Genomic DNA, 21,005 nt, shown 5'->3' with positions numbered 1-21,005 from the left:
GCAGTCTTCTTCTTTTTGCCTCGAGCTTCTTAGGCCTCAGCTCTGGATGCAGAATCCAACAATGCTCATCATCATGCCCATCCTTTTTATAGTGAGTGCATGAAGCTTTGATCTTCTGTGCAGTGTTGGCCTTCCCTGCCTTCCACTTCTGCGTTCTTTTCTCCTTGCTCTTGATTACAGTGGGTTGGGATGGTCCCCCAACTTCCGGATTTCCATTATTTCCTCTAGCTTCTAGATGAGTAGCTTGTACAGATACCTCATCTATACTAGTGGGATTAAACATGAGGATGGTATGCCTCATGTAGTTGTGTAGACCACCAATGTACTTTAACAAAGTCTCTGGTGAGTCTAATGAGATTCCTAGAATCAATGCTCTCTTTCTAAACGCTTGAGTGTACCCTTGCACACTTTGCCCTTTCAACTGCCGAAGAGTTTGGCAACTCATCATGGCTTGTTGAATGTAGGCCAACGGATAGAACTACTTTTTGATTGCAGAAACAAATTCACTCCAGACAGAGATAGTCTTGCCAAGTCTTTTCATATCAGCTTGGGTTCTGCCTTCCCACCAAACCAAGGCAGTGCCTCCTAGGCGTAGGCTTGCCATCTGAATCTTGCTCTTGTCTGAGTCGATGTTCTGCACTCCGCAATAAACTTCAATTTGTCTATCCAATTGTCCAACTTCTCTGCATTTAACTCTCCATCATATATAGGCAAATCAAATTTAACATCTAGCTTGATTAAAGATGCCTTCTTGTTATCCACAGGGCTATTAGGAGGGGTGAGGAAGCTTTCCTCTTTCCCTTTTCCTTTGGAGTGGTCATGGAAGTGAGACTCATCTTCTTCTTTGTCTTGTTTAGAACCTGATGAGTCTTCATCCTTATTCTTTCTAAAGTCGTTATACATTTCTTCTACCATGGACTTTATGGCTAGGAAACTCTCTATGAATTGAGGCTCTGTCCCCACAAAACCTTCCTCTGACATTGTCTTCCGAGGATAGACTCTCCCAATTTCAGGATTAGTTTCAACCAACTCTCCTTCTCCTAATTTGATCTTTGATCTAGTGAGCATTCAACAGCTAAACCAACACAAGCCTGTCTAACCTTACAGCCTAAAAATCTGATACCACTTGATCTGAAAATCACTGTATGAGTGATCTCAGTTAAAGATTTATTAAATGAAGGTATTACAGACTCATGTGCTGGTGTGTGTCTATGTTATTTAGGCAACGGATCGATCAGATTGCAAATACACAAACACTTGAAATGGAAAACAACAGAGAAATACAGTAAGCAAATATAAGAACACAAGAATTTAATAAGGAGTTCACCCTATCCTCCAAGGCTACATCTCCGGTCCAGCTCTCAGTGGTGGCCTCTTTTAATTGTGTCTTAAAGCAGAGAAGTACAATGAAGGAGCTCAATATGAGTCTCCTGAAATAGAATTTGCTTGGCAAGGTGGTTCTTGGATTCCCCAAGCCACTAGAGTGCACAGACTCTTTTCCTCACCAGCTCTTCAACCTCTCTGGTCTTTAATGGAAGGAGCCCAGTGTGGTGCTCAGTCCTGACAGATCCTCTCAGGGATGGCTTGAATCTCTCAAGCTCTCTGGTGCTCGACGCTGCCTTTGGTCAGCTCGGACCTCTGTCTTCTTTATGCTTTTTTTTTGCTTCACCGTCTTTTCTTTGTTTTCTCTGTCTTCTTTATGCTTTTTTTTTGCTTCACCGTCTTTTCTTTGTTTTCTCTGTCTTCTTTCCTTTCTTCTCTTTCTCTGTCTTTTGTCTTCGGGTGTCTCCTGCTTTGTCTGTTCATGGCTTTAAAGCCATTCGAGCTCATGGTTGTTCGATTCCCCTTCCAATTCCGTCGAATCGCCTGCTGCAGCTTCGCTTGCAGTTCACTGTTTCGGCGTCATCATTAGGCTCACAGGGAGTGGCCACCAGTCCTCCTGCGAACTACGCCAGCATTTTCCTCGTCAGTTCAATTCCTCGGTTACGTCGTGGAATGAGTCCTCTGCCACCTTGGTGGTCAAATTGGACCTCAAATTCTTATAGATCGTGGCTTATTCCCCTATCAATCCCTGTTTCCCCATCGGGCTCGATCTTAGCCGTTAGATCTGGGACCTCCAGATCCAACACCATTCGCACATTTCGCGTGGTTGACTTGCTCGACTGTTAGCGAGCGATGAGCGGCAGTTTTCTCTCTCCACCGCTTGCCACACGTCGAGCACTGAGTGTAATCACTCCATTTTCACCAAATCTGCTTACTGCCCAAGGGTGCCCCCGATAAACACTACCAGGTTTTGGAGCACGTGTCCCGCCTTAGCCTTTAGCCTTTTCCCCACAGTTTTCCCAGCTCCCATGCGACAGAGCTCTCGGGGCCTCTCCTTCTCGAGGAGTTTTTCCCAACGATGAAAAACATCCTCCTTTTCCCGATCCAGACTTCCCAGGGGCTAGTTTCGCCACCTGCGCAGTCTCCATGGGCCTTGGTCAGCGAGCTTTGACCGAGGTCCTCGTCGTTCCATGCTGGCTGCTAACTGCCACTGTTTAGAGGTGTTTCTGATCACTGCTCTTAATTCTTTGAAGCATGTCCCGACTTGATACAGTCATGGTTCTCTAATAACTCTTCTTGGATCCAATTTGGATCACCTGCTTACACTCGATATCGCCATGCATTCACATTCACATTTGCTTTCAATTTCTTGTCGGCAGGTCGGGCAGCCTTGGCCTGGACTCTACCTCACCAAGACAGCATTGTGCAACCCTGAGAGGGTAGGCTCTGCCTTCCTCCCAAAAAATGTGCATTTCTACCCAGTGACTGTCCTCCAGTCTTACATGTCATTCCTCTAGTTTGCTTTGGTTTTAGTTGACAAATTTCTTGCAATGCATATCGCTATGTCTCCAGATCTGGTAGGTGTTCATCTGCCTCTCCGCAATTCAAGATCAATGGCCTCCAAGAGAACAAGATCAATCGACACTAACGGAAGTGCAACTGGAGCAACAGTTGAGCGAGTGTCTACAATTCTACCGATCTATGAAGACACCAAGTTGATTATAGACATGGACATCAATCTGCAATTGCAAGAGGTGAATGATGCATTTGCAGGCACATTTGGGGAACACCTCTAAGACCGCCAAGTCTATATGAACATCCACAACTCTGGCTTGTACCGAATTGCATGCAGGTATCCAGTGCTCCCATGCGCGGACATGATACATTCGATCGCCTCACATACTGATCCCAAGACGATAACATTCAGTACTGTCAGCGCAACGGAGATTACTACCTTCAAGGCACAGGATTATGAACAGATGTATCACATGTCGAAGCTAGTGATCACGATGGAGACACCCTTCAGCATACCCAGCAGCGATGCCAATTCGAGAGATATCTTGAAGAACTGAGTAAAGGAACCGGCCAAATTCAAGATGACACCCAACCAAATCTAGAAGACGAAGATATTGGGGAAGGCGTATCAATACTTGGTCATCTTTGCATGTCGCTTGTATGGCCAAGAGAGCATCGAAACCTTTCGGTAGAGTTGGTTGATCGTGTTGAACCAACTGGGCAGTAAAGGAAGAGCATGCAACTAGTTTGACATGTTGGCTCACTAGCTGAAGGAACAGGTAACAACAGCTCGACAGCTGCCCAAATGTCAGCAAGCAGAAATCTACATGTCCGCTTACATCTTGGATGCAATCTGTGCCCGTCAGGAGTTCCCGGGCTCGAAGTGGGCATGGAAATGGGCGGAGAACTCCATGAACACTTATTGTAAGATGTTGTCCGAATGCAACTTCAAAGGAGTTATCACACAGCTATCTGATCATTTTGTCACCCCTGTTTACAAGACGATATTTGAACAGGATCCACCCTGCATGTCAAAGGCAAGAATGGAAGCAGTGATCGATATAGCAGATTGGTATGCCTCACCGCCCGACATCTTCATACGGATGTATAGCGCAGAGAAAGCTCCACATGTTCTACCAAAGTTTGCCTTGGACAATCTCGTCATGCAAGAAGTATCATACCACATCTCGACAAGAATGTCAGCTAGGTTGCACCGAAAGAAGAAGGCACCATGGCCCGCTCTTTCGTTGCGAATCGGGTTATACAAGATACGAAATTTCACGCATGCAATATGTCGAAGCAGAGGAGATCAAGGAATATCCATTTTATGCCCAAAGCTTCAACCAATATCACCCGCATTGTTTTATGAAAGAGCACTATACGACAGTACAGTTTCCATGGGATCCACGGTGCATTTCATTGGGCAAAGGAAGACCCAAGGAGATATTGTTACAAGTTCTCCAACCCCAATGAACTGGTTGGCATCGTTGTAGAATGGTTAGCGAAGCAGCGTGAAGCAGCACCCAAGAGAGCACCAGCAGCAGAGGTAAACATACCAACGCGCGACAAGGGCAAGAGGAAGATTGTCAACATCATGGAGGAGGAACAGAATTGCAACTTCCAAGCAAACACACTTGTGCAAAAAGCAGCTTTGGCAATAGAGGTGAAGAGCAGAGGCGCAATAAGAGGGATGCACAAAGGAAGAGGGAAAGATGGAGAATGGAGGAAATATAAAAGGACTTGCACAAGTTGAAGGAGCAACTTTGGAAGGAACAGGAGTTGCACACACAGGAGAAAGAAGCGTAGCAAGAACAGGTACAGTAGGGGGCGCAACATGTACAGATAGATGAAACTGCGCTCGTACAGGTAGTGGACTCATCTGAACAACTGGCATTACGCAGACAGGGTGAACAATCCCAGGAGCATGACTTTACTCGAGAGATTGAACAAGCACTTGAACAGATGGACAGACACATCAAGCAATAGGAGTTAGAGCCAGATATCGACCTCATGCCTCAGCACCAAGATGTCAACCCACAAGCTTCATAGGGTCCAGAAGCGGAGCAAGTCCCAAGCGGCCAAGGAGACACTAAAATCCTTGGAGACAATCCGGAGGGAGAGATGCACAACATCTCATTCGATGAGTCCCAACATAAAGTTGAGCAATCTCGCAGAGTGTCGACTCTGGATGATCACACATCTCCTGCGCAGTTTGAGGAACGAGTGGTCGTGTCTGACGTGTGCAAGCATCTAACAGCATTGTTCAATGCTACCAGAGCATATGCCGAAGCCACTAGCTCGAGTGTTCGCTTCTTGATAACTGGGAACGAGCAAAAGGCTAAGGAATTACAGACGGCCATGCGGGAGGAGAATTGGTTATACAGCATTCGCCCGAGCAAACTTGAATAAGGCGACATTGGATGAAGTATTGTCCCTTGACATAGTCATGCGGTCGTTGTATTCCAAGTTTGGTATCGTGCATAAGCCAGTTGTCCATCTCAACGCTTCGCAGCAGCGATGTGCTGGGACAGCACTTATCTTGTCGAACGTGCATGTTGTTGTTGACTACATGCAAACATGGGCAATGAGATACAAGGGAGCCCCATTACACTTGCCCAAGATGATGAAGCCCAGAGCAGTGGAGCTGAAGGCACGTATCCGGAGTGAGATGTGGAACTATGAAGACCTCCCACAGATCATCACTAGTCTACAGGCTTCCCATGCATGGGTATTCAGTGTTATGAAACCAACTTACAAAATAGAAGGAAAGATAGATCAACGACTTAAAAATTAAACTCTTCGAGGGGGCAACCTCCTTTACATTACACAAATGAAGAATTCTTTGATGATACAAATGAAAAGACCTTCTTTCGATATATAGGAGTCGAAGCGGTCATAATATAATCAGAGCTGACATAACAAGAATAAAGTAAGGGCAAAACAATAACAATGGTGGTCTTCTATGGGGTACAATAATAACAACATGGGGACCACATGGGCACAACAATATAATAAGGGGTTGCACTAATAACAATAAGAGGTTGCACTAATAACAATAAGGGGCTACACTAGTAGTATAGGGACCTAACATGCCCCTCTCCTTCAAAAAGTCTTGTCCTCAACGCTTGAGTAGTTATGGATGCTTCTGTATAAAATCTTCATCCTCCCATGTGGAATCTTCAGTGGGTAAGTTCTTCCACTCGATGAGATACTCTGAAATTGATCGATTTCTTAGCTGTCAATTTCTTGTTTCCATGAATGATTTAGGTCCTAATATGGATTTTCCTTCCTCGTCAAGTTCCAACAATATCGTTTGAACAGGAAGCTTGTCACCTATAACCTTCTTTAAGCATGAAACATGGAAAACTGGGGCCACTCGGGAAGATGTAGGAAGCTCCAATTTCTATGCCATAGTATCAATATTTTGCAGCACCTTGTAAGGACCATAGTACTTTGGTGATAATTTATTATCCTTCTTATCTTGCTTGAGGGACATTTGTTTGCATGGTTGTATTCGTAAAAATACCTAGTCGCCTATCTCAAAAATTCTTTCACTGCGATGTTGATTTGCCTGTTCTTTCATTTGATTCTGCACGCAACTGAGGTTATCATTTTTCTTCTTGATAGGTCCTTCTATCTTGGGAGTTTGAGTGGTAATTCCTACCAATGCATTAGAATATATCATCGGATTCATTTCTTCTTTCTCTGGGGTTGGTTCCTGGTGTATATCCTATTCTTTTAACATTTCTTGATCTTCTTCTTCCTCCTCTTCACAATCAATGTAAAATAATTTCTTCTCAGCACACTTATGACCTTTAGTGTATTTTCTATCACAACTGTAACAAAGGTCATTTTCTCCTTTTTCTTCCAATTGTTGTGGTTTCAACCTTATAGGTTGTGGAAGGCTAAGAGCAACAACACTTCCATCTTTATAACTGTGAGTGGTAGGACTTCTTGTTGCCATAATTTTTCTTTCAATTTTTCTCTCTAGCCTGAATGCCTTCTCCAATGAATCAGGTTCCCAAAGACGAACCTCATGTTGAATTTTATTCTTTAAATTCCCTATGAAGACATCAATTCTCTGCTTCTCTGGAATATCATTTACCCTTATATTCAATTTTTGGAAGTCCTCAATGTCCTCTGCCATTGAACCCTTTTGTTTGAGATTTATCAATTGGCTAAAGAAGGTGTTTGTCTTTGTATCCTCATAATGTGCTATCATTTCCTCCATGAAAACCAAGTGACAAGGGGTTTATGTGAACAAAACCCTTTATACCATAAAATTTTGATTCGGTTCTAAATATAAAGATGCAATACGTACCTTTTGTAACAGTTGCAGATCATGTAGATCAAAATATTTCTCCATCTGTCGTATCCATGTTATGGGATCCTTGCCATGAAACTTCCTCATATCGATCTTTGGAATATGGAGGGTCTTCAATCCAATGTTAGATTCTATGAAATCATGATTAACATTTATTTTTTTCTCATCATGAGTTTCCTCTACTACCTTTTCAACATTAGGAGGCCTTTCTTGTAGCAGCTTTGTCCCACCTTCCCTCAAACCTTCCATGTCTTTCTTCACATCTTCCATGCCTTTCTTCAAATCTGCTTCCCTACCATCGACATTAACTTCCATGGCACATATAAAACCATTTATCTTAGCTTTGATCGAATTCTTCAAATCATCCATCCAATTTCCATTACTAGGTGTTTCTATTTTCTTGATTCGAGTCATTCTTTTTCTTGCTTGTAGGAGCTCGATCTTGAATCTGTTGTATCTCTGAAATTTCAGATCTCCAAGGTCTGAAATTATGACCTACAATAGCCCTCTATGTCCTCTTTCCAATGCCACCAGTCTGATCGAAATTAGATTCTCCAACAAATAATTATGCACAATCTCCCAAGATGGTCTGATTATATACATTTTCAATAGAGCGAACTTGTACAAAGTGCCACATGTCATTGTTTTGACCTTCAGAGCTGAAACTGATACACAGAAAACTACAGACTATCCTCTTTCTGCAATTTGTTACGAAATTTCAATTTGATGCTCAGAAAGAAAGTTATGATTATTTTCCCCATGTCACATGTTTGAGATATAATTCGGGATCCTGCAAAAACCCCAACTTCCTTGGATCATATCTCGAAAACATAGCGATCCATGCTCTGAAACTCCGAACTGAGGTTCAGGTAGATTTCGCCTCAAATGGGTTTTTTTTTTGCTTCTGAAAAATCGCAGAAAATATGTTATAGCAAAAATGCCATGATGACCTGTTTGGAGTAGCGAAACCCTACAATCCAAAGCTCTAACACCAAATGTTATGACACTAGCTCACAAAATAGAAGAAAAGATAGATCAACGACTTAAAAATCAACCTCTTCAAGGTGGCAACCTCCTTTACATTACACAAATGAAAAATTCTTGGATGATACAAATGACAAGACCTCCTTCTTATATATAGGAGTCTAAAGGGTCATAAAATAATTAGGGCGGACATAGCAATAATAAAGTAAGGGTGCAACAATAACAATAGTGGGCTTCAATGGGGTATAATAATAACTATATGGGGACTACATGGGCACAAAAATATAATAAGGGGATTGCACTAATAACAATAAGGGATTACACGAGTAGTATAGGGACCTAACATTCCGGAGTATGGATATTGTTGTGCGCGCACATGCGATCCCATCTATTGGGACACTCACCCTGGCAAAGAAAAAAGCCACATGTCCGACTAGAGGTTGACTCGTACTTTGGCGAGTTGATGCGCATAGCCACCAACCCAAACTTTGTGGTCAGTGCAAACACACACCATGCATTAGTATGTCGCTGGTCCAGCCGCACTCAAGATAATGATGCGAATGTTACCAGACGAGTTGAACAGAGGAGTTGGAGCAGTGTACCTGAATGCTATGGAGGCAAGAGTTTGTTTCCAAAAAGATTTCACCTTAGAGTACACGAACACCATCGCGAACTACCGAGCTTGGCATCAGTTCACTACTGTCGACCATCATGAGGATGTCGAAGAGTTGCTCTTCTCACAGTTTTCCGAGTCATAGTGATGTCTTGCAAGGCTTTCTCAACCCTATTTTGTCTCATATGGGTACATGTGCAGATTGTATGTAATGTCTTGTCAAGTGTAAGTTCAAGTGTCGATCATTGGATGTAACAGTGATAGAGTAGATGAAGAGTCATGAGGGTAGATGTACTGTCACAAAGGAATATGTCAAGGGCCACCCCACCCTTTCCAATATATAGCCCCTCATAACTCATTGTAAAGGCTTTTGGTCAACCAAGCTTCCAATAAAAGTATCTTAGAGAAATCTTGGACAATATTGTAACTAGCCTTGGCTTCTCCACTGCGCAGAGCTAGTATATCTCTTTGGAGGAGAAGGCGGCAGTGTCTGTAACGCTCCGCTGTCGGAACTAGTGGTTGGACATGGATGTATTGTATGACTGGAACGTCCACTTCTCAATATAACAGAGCTCGCACATTTCATGCATATGTCGTATTGTATTTCAGCTATCTTGTTTACTCTAAATGATATATGTATATGTTTGCTTATGCATGCATGTGTAGCTATTTTTTGTATATGTATGTATGAATCTTTTTGAAATATGATGTTGGTTTAACCATCACTTTGGATTGCTAGCTTACTTGCCTTCCATGTTGTGATGCATCTTTGCTCGTGTGTTCCCTTCTTAACTCCGTGCTATCATAGGTTTCCAAGGGGTGCACTCACCTCACCCTCCGTGTGTTAGAACCGCTCATGCACCTTCCTTGACTTACTGCATATGTCACACCCTTGCTACCAACAGGGACATCTTACTTGCCTCCGTGCGAAACCGCAGTCAAGGCAATACTGTACGACACTGCTGGGACTCCTACACCAGTCTGAGGTCTAATTGGGACTTCTTACTGAGGGGATCCCCTGACATGTTGGCCGGTGCAGCACCGCAACAAGATCTTTATTTTTTTTTCTCAGATTTTTTGCTCCTTTGTTGCCTCAAAAGGGTTTTCAACACTGGATTTGGCCTCAGATACCTTGTAGGGGTTTTAATCGACGCCTTTTATTTTTATTTTCAAGCTTTTAGGAATACTATGGACTGGAAGCTATGAAACTCCCAGTCACATTTAACTCTTTTCTGAATGAACTAATAAATTCCTCCTTGGACAAAGGTCTTCTATATAACTTCAACCTACAACCATTTACAAGCAAGGGAATGTCTTCCTCATCAATGGTTTTGATCTGGACAAATCCATTTTCATGACACTTTTCCACTAGGTATGGACCCAACCATCTTGTCATTAAATTCCCCTTAAAATCTCTAAACCTATAATCATATAATAGGGCCCAATCCCCATAATGAAAAGTATTTTCCTTTATATGTTTTTCATGCCAGACCTTCCATATGACTTCAGTGTGTAAGAGAGCTTGCATTGTGACCTCATCTAAGCCATTCAGTTGAAGAAACTTTTCTTATTATGTTATAATCAAACTCAATAAAAAGCACAGCTTTCTTTCCATAAACGAAATCATATCGAGTGAATCCAGTGGTGGTTTTCCAAGTGGTATTGTAGGCCCAAGTGGCCTCTACTAGTCTCTCTTCCCAACCTTTCCTGGTGTTGCTAACAATTTTGGTGAAGATGCTCTCCAATGCTCTGTTTGTGACCTCTACATTCCCATTTGCTTGAGGATGATACCCAATGGATGTCTTGTGCTTGATATGGTGTTGCCTCGTGATATCTTCAATCAAATTAGATGTGAATTGTGCTCCTTGATCAGTGACTTCCTCCCTTGGAGACACAAACCTATAGAAGATGTTTTCTCTTAAAAAATGTGCCACTTTATGCTCAGTTTCTACTTTGATTGCCTTTGTGTCAACTCACTTTGTCAAGTAACCAGTGCACACAATGATGTATTTTTTTTCCTGATGGTGGATCAATTGGCCTAATGAAATCCATGCCCCCGCTTTAATGCCACTTGAGGTTGTATGGGAATTTCATCCCTGGGTGTGGGTTTTCCCATCCTTTGGCACCGATCACATCTAGTGGTATATATCCTTGCATCTTCATGTAGAGTGGGCCAATGGTAACCAACGTGTAAAACTTTAAAGCTTGTCCTTTTTACAGCAAAACGACGTCCACAAGGACCATCATGACATGCTGAGAGTATGTCAAAGACCTCCTCTTCTCTTACACATCTCCTCAAGATTTGATTTGGTCCCAATCCAAAAAGAAAGCCCCCAATCCAAGTTAAAGGAGAGCTTTTCCTTGCAATATTTCTTTTCTCCCTGGATGATAGAGTATGCAGGGACCTCTCAGCAACCAAGTAGTTTTCTATGTTACCAAACCAAGGAGAAGGCACGAGGATGGAAAAGAGGTTCTCATCTGGCAGTTGATCATCCACCATCTCTTCATTACCTGCAAGCAAGGTTAACCTGGACAAAAAATATGCAACCACATTTTCTTTCCCTGGTTTGTCAACATTAATCAAATCAAATTGTTGTAATATCAACAACCGTCTAATTATCTTAGCATTAACATCAGGCTTGTTCATCAAATGTTTAATGGTTGAATGATCAATATGAACAAAAGTTTGGTACCCAGTGATATAGTGTCTAAATTTGTTTAAAGAATGTACTACAACTAAGAGGTCTTTCTCAGTGACAGTGTAATTCAACTCAGCTTTAGACAAATTCTTACTAATTAGTTAAATAACATAAGGAAACTTTTCCTCTACTTGTCTCAAGGCTCCCCCCATAGCTTTATCTGATGCATCAGTATGGATACGGAAAGCCAATGCCCGATTGGGACCACTTAGGATCGGTGCAGTGGTCAACTTTTCTTTCAACACTTCAAGGGCCTCTTGACAACTAGTGGTCCAATAAAATTTTGAATCTTGGCCAGTAAACCAAACAAAGGCGAAGCCACTTTACAAAATTCTTGGATGAATCTACTATAATACCTAGCTAGTCCCAAGAATCTCCAGACATCTTTTTTCTTCTGAGGGCTAGGGACCCTATTGATAATGGCAATTTTGTTTGGGTCTACCTATATCCCTTCCTTGGATATGGAATGGCCAAGGACAGTCCTCTCATTCATCAAGAAATCACATTTCTCAGGGCTTAGAGAGAGATTCATTTCAATGCATTTCTTCAAAACCTTCCACAGACTGGAGAGAGCTTCATGAAAGTCACATCCATAAGGAGAGAAATCATTCATGTATATTTCAACAAAGTCATGAGTCAATTCAGAAAAATTACTCAAAACTGCCCTCTAGAAAGTAGGAGGGGCATTGCACAAACCAAATGGACGAACTCTATCAGCAAAGGTACCTTGTGGACATGTGAATGTGGTTTTATATTTATCTTCGAGCCTCATATAGATTTTATTGTATCCACTAAATCCATCCTGTCACACTATCACTGAAAACTGCGCAGAAGTGTCCAAACAAGCCATTTCAATCTGCGCTACCCTCAAGCACATCAACTAGGCATCCAGCTGGTCAATCAGAAAGTTTGACCAGGCAGTGACCCTGGGACTTACTCCCCCAAAAAATTGTGCAAAACTTTCCAAGCATGCCGGCTCGACTAACTAAAGAAACTACACAAACATGTCGGACATACATCCAGTGTCCGTGACTATCTCTCTCAAAAAATTACGCAGTATTTACAACCAGCCACCTAGTCAACTGGCCTGTTGCTCACCCATAAAGCTGCACAGATTTCATGAGTAATCCCTCAGCTGCCCAGCATCCCTCTCAGCTCAGAAACTGCGCAGAGGTGTTCAGCAGGCCAGCCTCCCAACAATTGCACAGTTTTTGTCACCAGCACTCCCGCAGCCCATTTCCATCTCATTGGAAAAATGTGCATATTTTCCCGGCAAGCCTCATGCAGCCCACTGCCAGCTCCCCGGAGGAATTGTGCAGTTTTTACTGCCAACCACCCTCTGCTCCATGCACTTGCTTCCCTCGAGAAATTTCGGAGATTTTCCCTCCAACAGAGCCATATCCTGCAGACAGTCATTGCTAATCCGGATTGTCCATCTTAGTCTCCTAGTGACTTCTGCGCAATTTTCACTGGCAGTGCCTGGAGACCGCATCATATAGTGTGAAATCTTCCTTGCGCGGTTTCTAGCCTTGTCCCCTCTCATGGTCACTTGCATCCTAAAGCAAACGACAATGCATCATGGTAGACTAGGAGATTTATGGATTTTATGTCATCTCGTCATGAGCGACTACAGATACAAGTACATGGATAAGACATGACGTGACGACGAACGGGATGAAGAAGGAGAGCACATGCAAGGAGATTTTGCAAATGCACAACCAAAGGAGGAATACAAGGAGAATTTTTCGCGAATAGACGATCATGCGCAGCATGCCAAAGTACAAGCGAAATAGAGACGTGCACATGTGACATCAAGCGAACACTGAGACCATCGAAGGCTCTGTATACCTTATCATGCAGAGGTGAAGCTATGATACATCAAGAGGACATCCATCACTAAGCAGCACTACATCTCGACATGCACACCAGCAGTAGCATGAACATACCAACATTGTCGTGTCGAGTGGTGTCATGAGTCATCTCGGCCACATCACTACTATGGGTCATAATGTTGTAAATCAATGTAATGTAATGTGGAAGTCCAAGAGACCCACATGTAACATGAAAAGTCATGTAAAGTTGAGGAGTCAAATAAGTCAAACAGTCGTGAGGGAAATTGGACAGTCACAAGGACCAGTTTTACCCTTGGCTATTAATACCCCTCATTTGTACATGCAAAAGACTTTTCACCTTGGCTCCTACCACATAGCCTTGAGAGTATGTAGTCTTTTCTTTGAGGAGAAATCAGTGGCTCCAACGCCACTCTTACGGGCTTAGTGATGTATGGTGTACCGATGTGTCTTGGAACTTTCACTTAATTCAGAACCCTGATAACAGGTCAACACATTTTCACACATGTATTGTAATTGTTTGTAAGACTAATCTTGGAACACCTGTAACCCATGTTGCTTTAACTTGTGTTGAAACAGTTGAACTCTTTCGATTGTTCTAATACGTATGTTTATGAAAATGTGTTGTATAAGTTGTTGACGTTGTCTTGCCCGTGTGGGCTACCTCACCAAACATCTGACATAAACTCTCCCATAAACTTGTTATAATGACTATCGCACTCGCGCGGACTACTCCGTTGAGTATTGTAAGTGCTATTCCTTCTTATGTGTGTGATTGTCGCATCCGTGTGCACTGCTCCGCCGAAAGTTGCACATGTCTTGTTGTGTCGTGTGTCTCTAACAGAGTTAGGACTTTTCCCTTTCAACTGGAGACTCGCCCCCACCCTCTCCCTCTGTCGTGAAAGAACCTTGACACAAGTACCGCTAGCACTCACCAGGCACGCGAAACGTGTTGTTCGAAGACAAGGCAGACCACTCTCAGGAGCTGACAAGCAAGAGCTAAGGCAAACATTTAAGATAATGGCAACCAGGCCATCATACCGGATGGGACTCCTAAACCAAACAGTATGAGGTCTAGTTCGAACTTCATACCCGGGAGATCGCTTGAACGTTGGTAGGTCCAGCCCCATCAACAGAACCCTACGCATTGAACCTTGTTCATGCTAAAGGACCAATTCTCCAAGTTAGCACATAACTTGTCTTATCGCAGTGTGAAGGACCTGTTGAATATGTTGTAAGTGTTCTACCCAAATCGTGTTGAAGATGAGGATATCATCTAGATACACAACCACAAAACAATTGGTGAAAAGATGCAATATATAATCCATCAGTCTCATGAAACTTGTTGCGGTATTCATCAAGCCAAAGGGCATAACCAACCATTCAAGAGACCCTACTTGGATTTGAAAGCAATCTTCCACACATCGGTTGGTTCTATTGGGGCTTGGTTGTAGTTGGACTTCAAATCAATCTTACTAAAGTATTTGGGCCACTTGAGCTGCTCAAGAAGGTTGTCAATTCAGGGGATCGACTACTGTTTCGTGATTGTGATTTTGTTCATGACCGAATAATCAATGTTGAGTTGTTAAATCCCATATTTCTTCTACACAAGTACAATTTTGCTTCCACGAGGCGAAGAAATCGGTCAAGCATGCTATTTATGAAGCAGAGCTTGGGTTTGGCATTTGATTCACTCATTTTTTAGAAGAGAGCGATGGTAGATTGGCCCATTGGGTAGAGGTGGGCCAGGGTTCATATTGATTGAATGTTTGACTTGACAGTGTAGAGGCACACTAGGGGTCAAATCAATTGAATTCTTTGGATTCTTCCATGACCTTATCCACTTGCTTCTGTTGTGTTCAAGGGCCTTGTGTTAAGTCCATTGATGTGGCCACAATCTTATCCTTCCTTCGAGTGCAAATCAGGAAGAAGACAAATTTCCCGGTCTAAGAGATGACCTTAAAAAATTTCTTAACGAATATCAAAGAAATGACAGTAGGTGGAGCTATCTTTGGTATCTTATATAGTTGTCTCCCAAAGTAATAATAACACTATGAGGTCTAGACTCATATGCAACATGACACATCACCTAGTATAGTTGGCCTAAAATAACATCACAAACTTCAAGGGCATAAATATCACACAATACCTCATCTTTAAAAGGCTTGATACTTTAGGGCAGGCGACACTGTTGGTTGACGTTGAGATTTTTCCGTCAGCAAGACAACTCGATGGTGTACATGACTATGGGGGTGGTGTTGTCAACAGGTCCAACTTCTTGGTGACATACTAGGACGAGGTTCTTTTGACTTCTTATATCAACAATTAAATGCAATGGAGCACCCTTCACTCACATCCATAAGTGAAAGAGGCGCCCACCTTCCCCCAGATCTTCAAGCTCATTTTGTTGGACCTTAGTGGTGGAAATGGTGGTCATGGCTTCTCCATCCACTTGTCTAGGTCTAATTCAAAGTAGGAACCTACATTCGACTTTGAGATTTTTAACTCAACCACCAATGGCTACCTTACGCAACATTCATCAGTGCGATGATAAGGGCTATTATCGAACTCGCACCACTTTCTCATGTATTTCTTCGTCTTCCCATTACTATTCTTTGTTTGGGGCTTATATATGGGTCGTCCTAGTGTCTTCCATCCTGGCACTGTCCTTTTTTCGGAATTTGGGGATGCCCTTTCCTTGCTTCAGCTGTGATGGATTCGCAAATCCAAAGTCTCACTTCTTCATATGTTGCGCCAAGTTGGGAGATGTCCAAAAACTCCATTTCTATCTAGATGTATCTATGGAGACAATGACAATACATGGGCACCAGATGTCACTCAAAGTCTTTGATACAAAGCTTGGTGCGCAAGGTAAGGAAGATATTTGTGAACTCAGGCAAGGTTTGGTCCCTCTCCTAATGTAGTGTGATCCATATCATGTATTGATCTTCACAGCTTCCAAAAAGATAATATTGCTCCTTAAGAGCATCCCTAGAAAAGTCCCAAGTGGGTATGACTATAAACAATGCAAAGTCCTCTATGGCCTTTTGCTCATGGTACATCTCCCACCAATCCTTGGTATGAGGGCAGGCCTTAAGGAGTGCAAACGTAATCTTTTCTCTATCAAAACAATTATGCTCCAAAAAATACCTTCCTAGGAGATTTAAACAATTTTCCAGAGCATTTGCAGGTATCTATATTCAAATATAGGAATACCAAGATTAACTTATACCTTGAAGGTGGCGGCAACTCCAAAGTGGCCACTTGATGAAGATGTGTTAACTATTGGAATCCATTGAAGGATCTAGGGAAATGTCTGCATCATCTCGTTCCTGTGTCGCGCAAGGGCTTCCTTGAGAAACAATTTAATACGATTCCCTAATCCCTTTCCTTTCTTTTATTCCGCCACGGGAGGTCGTCGCAGGTCAGAGGAAGTCCCAAATCCTTATACCCCAACCTCATTCAGGACATGCACAGAAAAATACATAAAGAGCATACCACTCGAATACCACTGATTTAGAATTATGAAGGGAACAAAATGAAATACATATTTATAACTAAAACAAAGGGACAAATTGAAATTTTCCTTCTACTAATAAATGGAAGATGTTGAAACTGTAAAAATACAAAATGAAATAAATTAGTTCAAATGGTGGTAACTTATCTCTAAGAAGAGATGTAATGGCTATGTTCCTTCACTATAGTGAGTTAAAATACGGCCAAAATACCTTCTTTAACATCATAAACAATGAGGAAACCCTAGACATCTAAAAACGTAACCCTAGGAGATGAAGGAACAAAAGGCTTGTAGGCCCCACTGGGTTAAATGGTAAAGGAACTTCTGAAGGCCATAATGTTTGCACACAATATCCATTTGATGCTCTTGGTAGCCTGTTGAAAAGGTCTAGTGGATGATTAACATTTTGGATCGACCTGAGCTCTTCCTACTGTTACAGCTTGGGACCCTGCCACATCAAAATAACATCATTTGGGGACCCAAAATTGCCCCAGAAGTTTACGACACGAAAAACTATAGAAAAACTTCCAAGATGGACAATTGTGCCTTGAGCCATTGGAATAGATGGATAGCCACCAATATCCACCTAGATCATTTGTCCTAAGAGAGAAAAGTGAATCTAAAATCGACTTATTAATATTTTATTGCAACAGCTGAAATACCCTTCATGTCTAGTTGAACATCTCCTAGTAGGAAGAGGTGAAATGGTAAGAGCATATTTCAAGTTCTTGTCTCACTAATTTTTCATGTGGATGATTATGATTTATGAAAGGATAACTCTTTGATATGGATTGGATCATTATATTGTTTGTAATCCATCTTGATGATTTTAGAGTGGAAAAACTAGAGGAATCGGCTCATAGGACCATTTTTACCGATGGAACCCAGTTTGGTAGATTGGGATCTAAAACCTTCCGGGAAAATTTTGGGTCATGAAATGACATATTTTGGGGCAAAACATTGTCTTTTTAGCATTTCACTTTATTCTACACATAGATATATTTCCAATAAAGTAAGAATCACCTCAATCAGAGTTCATATGAAAATGTTATGCAACTCAGATGTTGACCTTCCTATTTTGACATTATAGTTCAAGAGGATGCTATGCCAACATCCATTATTCATGGCAAAATGAGCTAGAGACGTCATCATGTTCAAAAAGACTCTAAAAGAGTTTGGGTTGTGTAATAACCGGACAACTAGGATGAAAAGGGGTTCCAATCCTTCCTAGTGATTTTTGCTTCATAGGTAGCCGAGAGAGATAGGAAGAGAGCACATAGAGATAATTTGTGCATTGTAATAGCCCATGGGCGACAAACCTTACTTCTTTGTACTCGAAGTCATTTTCTATTCATAGAAAGACATCACAACAGCCTCACCTTCCAGTTGGGCTGCCTTTTGGAAGTGTGTTCTACAATATATCTTGTGTCAATTGTGGTTTGTAAGTTTTATTTTATTTTTCTCTATTTTCACCTAGTTATAATTTGCATGGATACACAATAAATGATAATTAATTGGTCCATAAACCTAAAGTGAAATAAACCCTACAGATTTATGATTTTCTAATATATTTTAGTAGATCTATTGTGATGAACTGTCTAGTGGAATATGCACGGCAGTTTACGTATCATAGTTCTATTCATTGTTGTAAATATGTTGTTAGACGGCATTCATGTAGAAGGAGAAGAGATTAGGATTGATTTTTGTGCATTTTGAAAATATTATCTCACTAGTCATGCCATGCGTTAACCGTTCACTTGAGGATATGAGATTGTAGTTCAAGATTGAAGGCATTGTCCTCTTTATTATGACTTAATGTTATAGTTCTCTCTTTAGTGATTATCATCGCACATTCTTGGCTATAAATTCATGGTTGCGATGATGCATCTTGATAAGGGCTCTCAGTTACCCTTGTGTAGCTGGCTATGGCTTAGAAATGTAAAACTTAACATCCTTTCCATAATATTCAAATCCTCTTGTTGGTATATTATTGACTCCATTTCTCGTTGGATTGGCAACAATCATTGTTCATCATCCCATTTACTTCTAAAGATCATCTTACACATAGGGATAACACCCTTGTGCCAAAGTACAAATGTCCTAAAGTGATATAAAGCATTATCTAGTGGCAAGGGGAAGCCTTCATAAGTTCCCCTTTGGTTACACTACTGGTTCAAGTCTTATTACTTTGTGTGCAAGTTTGCTAGGTAAAAACAAGTGTAAAAATCCTAGTTCCAACAATATCCTTCAGAACTCTAGCAGTGCATTTTGCAAAAACATATCAAATTGTTCCGCGTAGATACTAGCCATTGATTAGCTAATAATATTGATGTTCTTTATGAACTTGTAAAGTGACCATTAACAAGAATGAACAAATAACTTCATAAAGAATATATCATATATAAAACTTTACTATGGGGTAAATAACAATATCAGTAAATAATAATTCCATCATTCAAAATAAACTTTTAACCGTAGGTTGGCACTCAGAAAACTCCTAACCCTTTCAGAACCTAACAAAACAACTCCTCACAATTATCCTTTTATAATTATCACTCAACATAATTTCACCTACTATCTTGGAAAGCAAACAAAAAAGCTCCTCATAATTATCATCATGCAGCCTACCTTATTTCAAAAGATGCTACTTTGAGTAAGAACATGCACAATTTAAACTCTATTTCTTTATTAACAAACATTACATAACCTTGCTTTACTCAGCCAAGAGTCTAAGAATTTTGTAATAATCCACAAAATCAAATCAAGAAATAACAAATAATCTCCTCGTAAACATTTTTAAGAGAAAGTAGGATCTTTCTTTTGTCTTTCATAACGTCAAAGCCACAATCCTACCAAATAAATGATATATGTCCATGCCCATGGAAAACTGTAAAAGAACCTTACAAATATCATTAACAAATATAGTCAATAATTATATAACTTACATACTAAACCTGGCATATAAATTTCAAACAGCCTAGACCAATTTAAGCCTTCGAGAAAGAATATATAGAAAATTTGAAGAAGCAAACGGGGAAGAAGGAATCCCATAAAATAAAATAAAGCAGCTAATTATAAAAATGAACACAATGATATCTGTAAATAAATGATGACTACAGATAAATTTATACAGGAGAATCTAAGCCATAATATAAATTTCAATCTAGTCGGCTATTCTCACATTCTAATTCAGCATACATATAATTGTGCATTATCAAATACTTTCCCTAAAAGGAAGAAAGGGAGGCATCATTGGGCCATGCATGTTACCTTCCTTTTAAGACATTCTATTTGGTCAACCAATATTTCCGTCTGACATGCCAAACAAGAAACAACAGTTAAGCTAATTTAGAAGTTGTCAACCACAGACTTATTCACATCTGTAAAAATAAATAACACCATTTTGAGCTTTAAAAGTTGTCAGTAGCAGACTTAGTTATTACATCTGTAAAAATAAATAACATCGTTATGATCTGCAAGGCATCATTTTCAACTACCTTTCGAGCCCGTATATGGCTCAATCCTCGTTCAGCTTGGCTCTCTAATTTATTTAATTCTGCCATTGAACACGATTCCAACCCTTCCCCCAACATCTTTCTGCAAAAAGGTGAAGCAATACATGGCATAAATTTTGAGAATATAAGATACTCAAAAAAGAGACATATTCAAAATCATTGCATTAAGTCACTCTCAAACTTACACTACCTTTGGGTTGATTCAAGAATCCTAATCTGTTCTTCCATATTTGCAAGCTTTTGTTTGGAATGTTTGGAATACTGCATGCAAAAAATTATAGAAGTGCGTCAGCAAATATAAAGGTTTGTAATTAAATAATTATTTAGACGCACAATCATGATTTATTAATTAGGTTTAATGTTTAAGAATATGTGTTTCTTTAAATAGGTTATAGCCTCAAATCTAAAGGGACTCTTATACCAATTTAGTGTGTAGGCTGTAAACTTAGTTTTCTTCTTGATAAATAAAATACCTTACTTTGCCCCATGGATATTTCCTTGACAAACTGTCAAAGTTTCACGATGTAAAATTCATATTGTGTGAGTTATTCATCATATTTGTGTAATTATCTCTTAGTTATTAATATTTCCTATAGGTTACAAATACCATCTAGTGGTATCAAAGCTAGGGTGAAATAAGGAATCCACATAGAAGTTCGGGAAGA

General features: G+C 40.8%; 1 protein-coding gene across 1 annotated transcript in view; it reads right to left on the bottom strand.

The window, feature by feature from the left end:
* LOC149212056 (MADS-box protein SOC1-like) overlaps window positions 1-21,005 on the bottom strand; it is a 322,613-nt gene that overhangs the window by 111,806 nt on the left and 189,802 nt on the right. Inside the window, exons 3-5 of the mRNA XM_089391670.1 lie at window positions 20,531-20,601; window positions 20,323-20,422; window positions 20,096-20,137 (exon numbers count right to left, since the gene is read on the bottom strand). Coding sequence (XP_089247796.1) covers window positions 20,096-20,137; window positions 20,323-20,422; window positions 20,531-20,601 — 213 coding nt within the window. The remainder of the gene's footprint in view (window positions 1-20,095; window positions 20,138-20,322; window positions 20,423-20,530; window positions 20,602-21,005) is intronic.

This window comes from Pinus tabuliformis, chromosome 1_1 (assembly GCF_031772625.1).
Source record: "Pinus tabuliformis cultivar Carrire ecotype Pingquan chromosome 1_1, CPIR1, whole genome shotgun sequence".
NCBI lineage: Eukaryota > Viridiplantae > Streptophyta > Pinopsida > Pinales > Pinaceae > Pinus > Pinus tabuliformis.
The sequence above is the reverse complement of the archived record's forward strand: the minus strand, read 5'-3'. Positions and strand labels throughout refer to the sequence as shown.